Source organism: Buceros rhinoceros, unplaced genomic scaffold, assembly GCF_000710305.1.
Source record: "Buceros rhinoceros silvestris isolate BGI_N320 unplaced genomic scaffold, ASM71030v1 scaffold17748, whole genome shotgun sequence".
Taxonomy (NCBI): Eukaryota; Metazoa; Chordata; class Aves; order Bucerotiformes; family Bucerotidae; genus Buceros; species Buceros rhinoceros.
In genome coordinates, this window is record NW_010427617.1 from 3,562 (window position 1) to 16,475 (window position 12,914).

Sequence of the window (12,914 nt, forward strand, 5' to 3'; positions counted from 1 at the left end):
AACCAAAACAATTCTGTGTTTCTAGTTCTGGGATGCTCATGTGGTGCTGGCTGTGCCAATTTAGACATGCCTTGTAGTTGCCACTTTTCACTGCCTGGTCCTGGTGAAACGAAGTTGTAGTGTGTTGGTACCTGCAGAAAGGCCAGGTGTTCTGTTACGGAGAGCTGCTTTGGATGCTGCTGTTGGTGTTCCTGTGGCATTTCTATGTCTTGGCTAAAAGCAAAGCTTTTGCTTTTGCACATGCTGCTAGATAGCAAACTGAAAGTTAATCATTCAAAAGGGACATGATGGAGTCTCACTGGGATGGGGGACCGTCAATTTTATATGCTTTCTTCATACACACACTCTGTGTTGGACGACAGTATCTGACTATAGTCTTATAATGACACTTAAATTTATGTAGCTGATTAAAGGCTTTGGAAACCTGATATTGCCTTAAATAGAGCTTTTCCCCATCCAGTGTTTCCATAAATCTGGAGCGTGTTTGACTCCAGACACTTTCATGGGCCAACAAGTCCAGTAGTTCCTTAAAATTTTGGAGTAATTGGGTATTTTTGCATGATACTTGTTAAGATTTCATATATTTAATGTGTATCAATGAGACAAAATAAGTTTTGCTTTCTTTGAGCTGTGCATTTAAAAATTCATACTTGTTTAGATGTTCAGTCACGACAAGTCTTCTGTTTTAATGTCAAATACTTGATCTCCCTTCATGAAACTATTGACTGCTCTCTGTGATGGCTGCTGTCTCTGCCTTTCCTTTCTCATCTTTTCTCCTGTTTTACTCTGGTTTCCCCTCTTTTCCTGCTTCAGCAGCTTCCTCTACTCTCCATTTTTCTGCAGGTTTCCTCATGTCGCTTTTCCTCATGTTATCAGGTTAACTAGTGCAATAGCTATTTTTGACGTATATTGCCGTCAGCAGGTGCGAGAGTTAACTCCTGATTTCAGAGAATACTATTTGTGTCTCATCAGAGCTTTATGTACTGCCCTGTTCATTTTGCTTGTTACGAAAGGCCATGCAGCACCTGGCAGTCTGTGTTTAAGCTGCATTCAGTACTAACAGCTATGGAAACCAAAGAACATAATCTTTAAAAATAAGCGATTGGTACATGAAGTTCTCAACTGCTGGTGAGGAACTGGTGTCTTTCTGCTAGTACACCTTTGAACCAGGCTGCTCAGCGTGGCAGATGTGTGCCTGTGTGTCTGTTGAGTAGCTGAGCTGTCAGGTAGAAGGTGCTATAGGGGCAGGGGTGTAAGGAGAAAGGACTGAACTAAGTCCACAAGTTAAATGAAAGGAAATGGATAAGGATTTTCTGCGAGGTGGCTGTTCATCGGGAAAACCAAGCTGTCAAGCAGTGGATTTCCATATATATTGCAGGTAGAACTTGGCAATTATGTTTACATCCCGTCATCGTTTGACTGTTGTATCTTATCTCATCACAAGCATATATTTACACTACACTTGATTAACCTATGGTTGTAACCTTGGAGAAGGCCGTTTCCTTCCAAGAAGGGTGTCTGGATCGATGCTGTGAGGAAGATGTTACTTGGAACTGCTGCCTAAACACAATACTAGAGCTGAAAATGCCTTAATCCTTTTTAAGCTGTTTAAGGTGCTAAGGAAAGTTGGGTAATCAATTCTGCCAGTGACATTCTTTACAAGTCCCTGGTGCTTCGCAGAGCTGTGATAGTCTGGCAAAGTAGAACATCTGATTCTTTAACAGAAGAAATTAAAGTGACCTGGCTTAATTGATTTGCTATTTATGTACCGTAGGCTGCTTTCTGGCTAGGAAGTTTTGCTATATGCTCTTAAGGGAGCGGCAGGGAAGGAGCACGAGGATTCACTTCCGTTAATTTTAACCTTAAAGCTTACGCTGGGAAAGATCTGTTTAGATACATTTTTAGGGGGTTATTGGTTTTGCTGGTCTTGTAGAAAGACTGCCTAATTATTATTTTTTTCCTGATGATTCTAATATATTAGAACTCATTCCTTTACTGTCTTGCTGTAATTCTGGATTGTCATTGACATGCAAAGTTTCACTGAGCAAAATTTGATTCTCATATTGAAACGAGTCTTCAGTACTGGTGTGAGATTTCTCGCTTAATTGCACAGTTATCCAGTGTGTTCTAAATGTATAGAAAGTAGGAAGAAAAGGCAGTTTTTCTGCAGATGTATATATTTTATCAAGATAGGATCTTCATCACCCATGAGTGTGTTAATCTTGTGTTCCTGCTACCTTTTCCTCACTTACCTCTCCCTCTACCTCTTCCAATCTTTTCTGTACAGTTTGCTTACTTCAGACAACGAAAACCAAAAACCGACATCACGCAGTCGCAGAAAAAGACGGCGAAGAGGAAGGGCTCGTCTGTCGACACGCATGACGTTCCGAAGGAAGAGCACGCACTAGCGGCCCAAGATGTTGGTAAGGGTGTAGAGAGTAAGGCTGAAGACTCCAACCTACTAGAGACAACAACAGAGACAGAGGTAAATCTTCGTATTTCTTACACTTCCCTTCACTCCCTCTGCAGATGACAAGTGTTCCGGGAGATTGTTTGACTTACTTGGGTATTAGCTCTCTGGCATTGTTAAGTAGCTGCCATTGAGAAGAAAGTAAACTGATGTATTTTCACTTGTAATAATTAACTCTCTTACAAAGTGATGTAAGTAATTGAAAAAAATATCCGTTTTATGGAATGGAGAGCTGGTACTGTCAAGGAGCTGTCCACTGTTAGCATGCTAAATTGAGGTCTTTCACCTCTCGCTCCCGTGGACTCCCCTTTGGGCAGATTTCTGGTTATGTGGCTGTGACTCCATGGAACAGCAAATCCAGGCACAGTAGATGAGCAGAGCTTCCAGGAGCTTATAAAGCACAGCATTGTTTGGTTTTGTTTCACTTTGCTGGCTCAAATGTGCTTAATGTGTTCTGAAAAAAGGTGATTTGTTCCAGCATGCTCTTAGTAGCCATTTGTAAGCCAGCGTAGATATTCTGTTCTCTGACAGATTCGTTTAAAATGTGACTCTGCTTGTGCCTGCTGTTTTTCAGTATGTTTGTGCTGGAGACCCTCTGAAGTAGTCATGTCAGTAGACATAGAAACATAGCCTGCGATGCAGGTTACTTGACATCTGCTAGTAGGTGTAATGGTCTGCCTGAGTTAAGCAGTTGCTTTCTTGCTTCAGCTCACAAGCAAGTTTTTTAATATATCAGCTGTGGATTAGACAGTCATGGAAACACTTTCTCTCTTGTAATAAAAATAAACAAAATGTTCTTTTGAACAATTTTTTGGATAGGAATCCAGCTTTCTTCAGAAGTGGTTGGTTAATGGTTTCACAAGCCTCAGAAGCCTAAAGGCAACTCACTGGCTACAAAAGCTGTGCCTCTCTTCATCAGAGAGGTTGTTCAGGATGTCATTCCCAATGCACTTCAACACGTTGTCTGTGCAAAGATCCACAAAGTTTAGAGAGGAGGTGCCTTCTGCATGAAAAGCAGCTCTCCGGTTCTTGATGTGTTTTCACAGTGCACACCGATAGCATCAAACTAGTGTCGGTGCAAACCTGCAGTAACAAAGGATGCTGTTGCACGTATTCTCCTGCTTTCTGTAGTGAGGGTGTCCCTGGTACTTTTGGGACATCTTGAGCATAATGTCGGCATTGCAGAGGCGTTTATGAAGCTACGTGCCAAGCGCTGTGCACTGAGGAAAAAGCGCACCGGATTTTGTCACTCTGCCATAGCAGTGTACTTATTGAACTTAAGTTAAAACCCAAACAAACATCACTTACTGCTTCTAAACAGCTTCTGTCAGAAGAGCTGCTTTGTACAGCAAGTGGAATTGCCTTCTAGGTTACGTGGAGAGGGCTCCTCTAGGGAGACAGTAGTCAGGGGAAACTGCTTCATGCAGAGTCAAAATACAGGGAGGGCTATGGGCTGTCTTTGCTGAATCTATGTCCTGTTGTGAATTTAGTGAGAGGTAAATACCTTTTGAAGATATCAAGCTACGTTAAGTATATGTGTCAAATTAGTACTGCCTTCATAAGGTCTGAGTGATTTCAGCTGTTAAATAATCTCCGGTCAGTTTACTAATATTTAGTAGTAAAGAGTGCTCAACTCTGTTTACAAGCCACAGAAGCAGAAGATAAAACAGTAAATCTCAATGGTGAGACTTAGCCCTAAATTTTTGAGTAGACATTCATAGTAATTTTTTTTTTGCTTCTGTTTCATTCATTTGACCTTGGGTGACCAGCTGAGTTTAGCGTTAAAGTCAGTCTTTATGTCTCACTGGTATGTTGTCTCACAACGTGGACCTTTCTGGTTCATGTGCTTAGGGTATTTCCAGAATAATCCGGCTTTTCCTTATGTACCTTCAAAATGGCTGCGATTTAGTCTTTGTTTTATTTGTTTACTTACCAGGGGAGCACTGGCCTGTCCAACTGGGATGTACTGGATGATTCTGCGACTGAAGTAAGTGTGAAAGAATTTATCATGGGTAAAAGATGCTGATATATATGTGGAAGAAGAGTGTGATAACTGGTTACTAAAAGGATTAGCCATTGAGCACTGTTATTGAAGTGATGCAATTTTACGGTCTAAACTAGGTACTTTTCTGTTTGTATATGTACTTGCTGCAGTACTGGTTGCTAAGAGAATTGGTTTTAGTGAAATCATGGACATTGCCCAGAGAAATTTGAATTATGTTTTTCATTGAAAAGTAGGTTTATTCTTTACTTCATACATTAAAAACCAAAAAAAAAAACTTTAAGATACAAGATATTGTCCCTTCTGTGAGAATTGTGCCAGTATTGCTCCTAAGAAACTGCAGGATTGACTGGAGCAGCTTCTCTCTTAGTTTTGCTGTTAAAGGCCATAAAAACTCAAGAGTGACTATTTATTTTCAGTAGCTGCTTACGCTTGAATTTCATTTTAAGTCAAAAACTTTACATTATTATTTTTCCTATGGATGGACTGTTCTCAAGTCAGCTCAGATGGTTGTAAAAACTTTGTTTGGTTTTAGCAGTATTCCCCGCACACACACGCTTTAAGGTTGTGCCTTAAAGCATCATATGAAAATACATTATCTGTGGAAAAAAAATGATTTGAAATTTTTAAGGCTTAAGGACTTTGTGCATAATGTTTGTATTAAATACAAAGTCCCCATGTTGAATTACTTTTAAACTGGAATTTGCCCAGAATTTAAGATTGAAGCTGAATTTATATTCAGAGTAATTGCAAAACAGGAATGGTATGTTATTTTGGAGAATAAATACATTTTTGTTTCTTTTATGAAGAAAGTTGCAAACAATTCTGCTGCAGAATGCAGTGAGCTTGATGCGAAGATGTGTCAGGCGAGAATAGCTGAGTTAGAGCACAGACTTCTGGAGAAGCAGGAAGCAGTCGACAGACTCACTGCACAGATGGATGAGCTACAGGAGCAGCTTGCCCAGCACAGTGACTCCATGCAACTTCAGGTGTGTTTCACAGAACTGGATAATGGCAATAATATGACTTTATTTTAACCCTAGAAGGATTTAGGAGGCAAAACTCACGATTAAGTATCGTTGCTTCACCTTGTTAAAATGCTCTCTGAAAAGCAATACTGAAGTTTTCCATTCACCAATATCCAGGACTTCATCTGGCTTGAATCAAGTGAGAATAAAATTACAGCTGCAATCTTTCTATTTTTAGAGAGTTTTTATGAAATGCATAGTTAAATTCTCCTGCTGAGGGATGGCTGGACACTTCCTACTAGTTTTTATTGGTAAATTTTCTTACTGTGTTGAGGAGTGGGCCTTTATAGAGAGAACCTGCGAGAACCAGTAAGGTAAGTATAGTTAACCATACATTCAGGTAGGGACTCGACACAGAAGCATGGAGCTTGTATTATAAATACTGTATTTAAAGAAAAATGAAATTTTATATGAAGGTCATGCTGAAAAATGGTGGGAAAACCCCACTGAAGTATTGTTCAAACTATTGAGAAGGAAGTACTAACTGAAAAGTCAATGTTTCTGTCTATAGTCTTAAAACTGCTTTCTGGATGCAGCTAGGCTCCTTTTCAACTGTTCACGTGGGATGGCAGGCACCACGGCCACCGCCACCTCTGATGACTTCCTTTCCCCTCAGATATCATTCAGGTTTTTTGAATATTTGTAAATAGTCGTAGACTCACAGAATGGTTCAGGTTAGAAGGGACCTTTAAAGCTCATCCAGTCCAACCCCTCTGCAGTGAGCAGGGTGTCTTCAACTAGAGCAGGTTACTCAGAGCCCCAGGGTCCAACCTGACCTGGAATGTTTCCAGGCATGGTGCTTCTACCACCTCTCTGGGCAACCTGTAAATACTTGTGGCTTTTTGGTTTTGGGGTAGGGTTTTTTTGTATGGGCAAATGATTAAGTAGGATAAGTTAAACTTTATTAAACTGACATGTACCTTCCACTCTCCCAAAGTATTTGAAAACAATTTTTTTTTTATTCCCTTTCTTTAGCATTTTTATGCAAAGGTAAATTATCAGGTGTTTCTGAAGAATAGTTACTTGCCCTTTACATGTTGTTTTTCTAGGACAGGGGAAACGAAGTTGTTTCCTGTTGGTGAGAAATGAATTGAAAAGATTAATGCAATTAACGTAACATAGAATTAATATATTCCATCTCATTAGCTTCTCTCACGTGGCTGAAAAGAAGGAAACAATTTTGAGGGTACTAAACATTCATTATATACAGTAGAAAACGCGATTGCTTTTACATCAGTAAGAGCTACAAAATTTTCAAGTAAGTTTTTTTTCAAGTCAAGTTTTCTTTCATTATTGGTATCCTATCATTTGTTTAAAGAGTCACTTCTGATTAGCTTTGTTACTTCTTTCAGACCAGTGTAAGATTACTCTTCCATTCACCCTGCAATCATGTTTGAATACAGACATTTCTGGTCCTTCGGTGCCAATTTTTCAAAACTTAAGAGTAACTATAGACTCTAACAGCTTTGCTTTAAGCAAATATAAGAATATTTGAATTTTAAAAGAGGGCTTCTTGTAATCTGTACAGGAAACTACCGTGCAAGAGCAGAATGAAGTCATCAAGAAACTAACCAGCTGCCTTCAACAGACAAAGAAGGATCGGGATGAGATACAGGAGGAAGCTTCGCGTGTAGCTGGTCAGATCCACGATTTACAACTTCAGTTACATCAGGTGTGCCCCGTCTCCAATTTCTGTTTCCTTACAAGACAAGAACAACAGGTTTGGAGGATGGACGTAAAAACACTGAGCTTATCATGTAGCTCTTTGTACCTCACCTTGCAATGCAGCAGTGCAAATGATTTCAGGGTGAGGACGTTTTCTCCATTTGCTGTGGAGAAGCCCTGGAAATATCCTTGTAATTTCCACTTGCTTGTGTAATGTCTGAGAGGTCATTGCACTTCTTTGGCCATCAGATGAGTCCTTCTTGGGGAATTTTGCCCAGTAGTGTTAGTGATTTGGATTCTACACACAACAGTCGCTGTAAGGATACAGGCTTACGTGGGTTCAGTTGTCCTTGCCTGTGCCAAAGAAATCTCTGAGCATATGCCTGGGCCACTGTACCAGCTCGGCTGTTGGACGGAAACTTGCTGTGTTAAGGTAATGTGACTTGGCTCAAAGAAGGAGATTTAAAATAACCTGAAGACAGTTGATGCAGCCCCTATGATACATAGGAACCTGCTTCAGTGCAACAAAATCATCATAGATCTAATCCCTGGATAATGAAAATACACTGCAGCCTTTCGTCTCTATAAAAAAAAGTAGGGTTTTAAGTACTTTATTCTTTTTTGGTGATGCTTTGTGTTCTAGTGGCCATTCGCTATGAAAACCTGTATATTTGTTGTCTCAGGAGTCTCATAGTATATGCCAGAGAGTCATATTTATGTTTACTTACCATTTTAGGTTTCCAAGATGAGAATTTTCCTGGGAGGCATTGCATGTCTTAACTGGCTAGATAAGAAGGGGATTTTAAAAATTAAAATAATTCCTGGAACTTCCTGAAATCCAGGGATTCTCTTGAGGGAGTTGCTCATGTCCTGGAAAATAAATGCTCTGCTGAATGAAATTTTAGAAAAGAACAATAAATGTGTACAATTCCGATTGACAAAATACGTGTAATGGTAAAAACTACTCTATGGATGATTGTTGGGATTTGCTCCATAAGCCATTGAAAATAAGGATAAAGCCTCTAAGTAGCCCTTTGGGCATATTCGCATATTGTGATGCAAGTTGCTTGTTGGAAGCATGTCAACTTTGGTAACAGATGCAAGTGCTAATACTGTCTTAAATATTATCTTTTAGGTTTTAGCAAAGCCTTTAGAAGAAGGTTTAAAAAATGAATAAAACCCCATGGGGGTAAATGTTTTGTTTTCGTTTGGAGGGAGATGGAGAGGAAAAAAAACCCTTTAGTACTGAGCTGTAAATACTTTGCAGAGAAGATTGGTTTTTTTCATCGTCTTCTTACCACTATGTCCAGTCCATTGGAAGCCCTGCTTTGTTTTGGAGGCTTCATAGAGATGAATTATCTAACATTTTTATCTGTACAGTAAGTATCTAAAACATGAGAAGTGTTGCCTGGCTTTTTAGAGAGACTCTTATTCACTGAGAATGAAAGAGACAGAGTAAGTCTGAGGTAAATGAATGTGTGTTTTACACACACAGTGAGACTTGTGTATGAGTTATTCTGGTACACACTTTCTTCTGACTGTGAGTACATTTATGTATTCAGGTTAATGAGATGCTGAGGAGTAAAAGCCCTGGGAAAAACGAAGTATTACAAGCCCAGCAGCAAATGTCCTTGTTTCAGAACCGTCTCAGAGAGCAAAATGAACATTTGGAGATGCTGCGTCAGAGAGCACATGACCTGGAAGTACAACTTGAGTCTTCTCAAAAGGTAGAAACTCTTTCAAGTGCCTTTATAATAGCTAGTCAGCTCTGTGTTGTGGTTGTGCACTGAGGTGGTACTTTTTGGAGGAAGAACCTGTAATGAACGTTTAATTTGTGCATGAGGTAACATTGATTCTTCAGGACTGAAATAAGCCCTATGAATAAAGAAACTCAGTTAAAGTTAAAAACATGTAACAGATACTAATTTTTTTTTGAATGTTACATATTTCAAATTTCGTGGCATCTCTGTCCTCTAATGGCATGGTCATGAAAAAGTCTTTTTCCTTAGAAACAAATTTATAGGACTTGTGATTACTAAGATGCATTGAAGGAACTTAACTCTCATTTCCTTTAAGCATGTAACCAGCAATGCCACAGGTGGAAGCCTCAAATTTTTAAGTGAGTTGGGTAAGTCAACATTTGATGTGGCTGTTCTCTCTGCCTGCTACTGCTGTGGTAGGTGTTTTCTCTCTGCGAATCAGTATGAGATGGAGAGGTGTCTGTAACTGGTACTTTATTTTATGTTATTTTTAATTAAAATCCCTGAAGTCTGAGACAGCCGCTATTTCCTCTCTCTCTGGAGTCAGTGGCATACCATTTGTTAGTGCCTGGGCAATTTGGTATTTGTTACCATATTTGAAGTCTTTCAATAATACTTTCTACTCTCAAGGATATGCTTAAAAATCCCATCATGTAGGCCAATGATACACCCTGCACTTCACAGTCAGTATTTTTTGTGAATTTACTTGAAAAGCGTGAGGCTTAAGGGAATTAAAACATGGCGTATTTCAATGGCATATTTCATATGTAACATTTTATTTTGCAGACCACCAAAGATAAAGAAAATCTGCTTGCCCAAATGGAAGAGGATATGAAAGATACAATGCAGCAGCTTTACGAAAGAATAGGAGAAAAAGAACAGCGTATTAAAAGTCTTGAAGATCTACTGGCATCAGAAAGATTTAGTTCATCTGTACTACAACATACCCTTTCTGTCCGGGACTCAGAAATAACAGAATTAAAAAATGAAATAGCTCTGTCCAAAATGAAAGAACAGCAACGTACTGAAGAACTGGAAATCAGTCACAAGAAGGATATTTGTAGACAGTTGGAGAACTTGAGGGCTGAGCTGGAGAAGTGCCACAGAAGAGAGATTGCAGAAGCCAGGCAGGTTTATGAAGAAGAATTTATTTTAAAATATAAGAATGAACTTGAACAGTTAAAAAAAGAACTCTGTGCTCTGAATTCTGAAGAACATGTTCAGAATTTGAATGGCATAATAATTGACTTAAATAATAGACTCAATGAGTCTGAAATAAATAAAGACAATTTGAGAAGGAAACTTGAAAACCAACAGGAAGACTTCCAGAGAGAAAAATCTGATATTGAGACTAAATACAAGGATTTAATTGATAGCCTTAAGTCTCAACTTTCTGCTGCAGAAGAGCAGGTGAAGGAAGCCCAGCAGTATAAACAAGAAAAACAGTCCTTGAATGAAGAGATTCAGAAACTGAATTCTCTCATCCAGGAATTAAATGAACAGCGACTTCATGAGGCTGAAAAAAGTATAGGTATAAGGCAAAAGCCTGGTGAAGAAGCTGTCTCTAATAAAAAGGTAATGGAAGTGAGGGAAAACCAGATTTTACCGGAGGTGTTGCAGTTGCAGAGAGCAGAACTTGAGGAGACACAGAATAAACGACACTGGTTGAAAGGTGCAGATGAGCTAGTTCACAAACAACTAGAGTTCCAGCGTGACTTGGGAGGAGAATCCTTAAGGGATCAGTTAGAAGAAATGAAGAATTCAAAGATCACAGAGGATAATGAAAGTAGTGAAGGAGAGAAACTGTGTGAAGAACACTTGTCAGACCTAGGACTTTTCAGTGGTGATGAAGGCATGTTGGCTAAGTATCTCATCTCCACAGAGGGGCCAGAAGAGTCATATGCATCCAGTACTTCTGAAGGTTATCCCATAGAAGAAGGTAGATGCAGTAGGAATGGGTTAGATAGTAGTCTGCTTCTAGAGCCCAGCAGAGGTTTTGCATCTTCTCCATTAAACTCTGGTCTTAATGTGAAAACGTATCATAGTGGTTTGGATCAAGAGACTTTGGAAGAGGCTGAGGTGGGAGAAGAGGCCTTTGTTTCATTTTTGTCAGATAACTCCCTGCAGCAAGACAAAATAAGTGACCCCAGTGACATAAAGGATGATGAGATAGCTTGTTTAGTAGAGAGATGTGTGAAACTAACTGAACAGCTCCATAAGAAGGAGTCGGCCTTGAGGAAATCTTATCAGGAGACCCAAGAGGCTGTTGGAAAATGGGAAAAAGTAATGGCTGAGCTCTCTCATATGCGTGTGGAATTGGAGAAGGAACGAGAAGCACGGAGCTGTTGTGAAAAGGAACTTCTTCAGAAAACAGAGAAGGAGAAAGAACTTGAAAACCAAATAATGCTTCTAGTAAAGCAGCAGGGTGAGGTTGGAGGCCAACCTTATTGTGCTGTAGAGCCTTTAACACAAGCATCAAAATCCTCTACCTGGCAAGAAATGGTAAAAGACCTGCAGGAGGAAAAAGAAATGCTGATGGTGCAGCTGCGAACTCAGGAGCAGTTAGTGAAGGATGTCCAAGAGCAGAAAACAGCTTCTGATTCTGTAACAAGTGAAGTCCAGTCTCTCTTTGGACGTCAGTTAGCTGCTTTGCAAAGTCACAGGGATCAAATGCAAAGCCAGCTTGATGCTCAGAAAATGAAAAACCAGACAATAGTGGAGCTGCTTGGTCAGAAAACCATATCTGAAGAGACATTGCTAAAAGAGCAGGAGCTGCTCAAAGCTGAAATCGCTGATAAAGAGCAAAATTTAGCCCTGATATTGAAGGAAAAAACAGCCTTAGAAGAAAGATTATCTGACATGGAGAAAGATCTAATAAAAGCAGAAAAAGCACTAGCAGAGAGCACTAGCGTGATTGAGGAACTTAAGAAAAACATACATGAACTTAATACCGAAGTGAAAAACATCAAAGAAGTACAGGAGTGTGAAAGACTGGGATATGAGGACAGGTTAAACTTAAGCAGCTCAGAAATCCATAAACTTAATGCTGAAATAAAGGCAAAAAGTACTGAATACAGTGAGAAAAAAAGCCAGTTGACAGAAGAAATCACCTGTTTGAAGAAGGCTCATTTGGAGCTTGAGGCTTGCCTGCAGGAGTCCCTCCAGTCTGCACAAGCTGCACAGGAGGCACAGTCTGAGATGGAGAAATATTACAAAGAGGAAATGGCTAAAATGGAGACTCGGCACTTTGCCGAATTAACTACAGTGAGTTTGACACACAAGAAGGAGGTAGGAAACCCTGCTAATGGCAGGGGGCTAAGGATTTCAGAATGCTTAGGGTAATCACAGTAAATGCTTGTGTGCTTGTTTTCAGATAGAAGAACTAAATGCTGAAATAAAAGATAAAGAGGAAAACCAGCAGAAGATGGAAGAAGAAAGGAAGGAACAAATTGCTTTAATAAAAAAGGTAAATGCTGTCATTTGGTTTGTTTATTTCAGAAAATAAACTAATCTTGTATTGTTTGTGTTTTAAGCAGTGTAAACATTTTAGTAGATTTTTGCATCTCTAATTGTTTTTTCCATGGGGTCTTTGATTTGGGGTCAGGAGTAGGGGAGAATTCTGGCTCCATACTTTACTGAGGGGCTGACTGGTTTTGAAGAGAGCCCTTTACCTGAGTATTCTCTGCAGGTACATGAAAGAGAGCATGACCGTGAAATCTCTGAACTGATCACTAAACACGAAGAGGAAATGGAGAAGCTCCGTGCTGAACTACGTAAAGAACAGCAGCACATGTTGGATGAACTTCGGCAGCAAATGGCAGCCACACACAAAGCACAGATTGAACAAGCTCAGCTCCAATCGCAAGTAAAATAAACACACACAGTGATTACCATAAAGGTTACCTGGCTGTTGCAAAGAGAATGTTCCTTGGGTTTTGTGCATACTGTGCGTGCTCTTTTATGTATGAAGAATTAGGAGTGTTCTCTTG

The 12,914-nt window shown here is 39.6% G+C and overlaps 1 protein-coding gene across 1 annotated transcript in view; it reads left to right on the forward strand.

The window, feature by feature from the left end:
• Nucleotides 1-2,287: 2,287 nt before the first annotated feature.
• The window catches only part of PCNT (pericentrin), a gene marked incomplete at both ends in the record, with an annotated part of 67,153 nt that continues 56,526 nt past the window's right edge, over nt 2,288-12,914 (forward strand). Inside the window, 7 exons of the mRNA XM_010141978.1 lie at nt 2,288-2,485; nt 5,282-5,461; nt 7,029-7,172; nt 8,728-8,892; nt 9,712-12,213; nt 12,299-12,391; nt 12,614-12,790. Of these exons, the coding sequence (XP_010140280.1) occupies nt 2,288-2,485; nt 5,282-5,461; nt 7,029-7,172; nt 8,728-8,892; nt 9,712-12,213; nt 12,299-12,391; nt 12,614-12,790 (3,459 nt within the window). The remainder of the gene's footprint in view (nt 2,486-5,281; nt 5,462-7,028; nt 7,173-8,727; nt 8,893-9,711; nt 12,214-12,298; nt 12,392-12,613; nt 12,791-12,914) is intronic.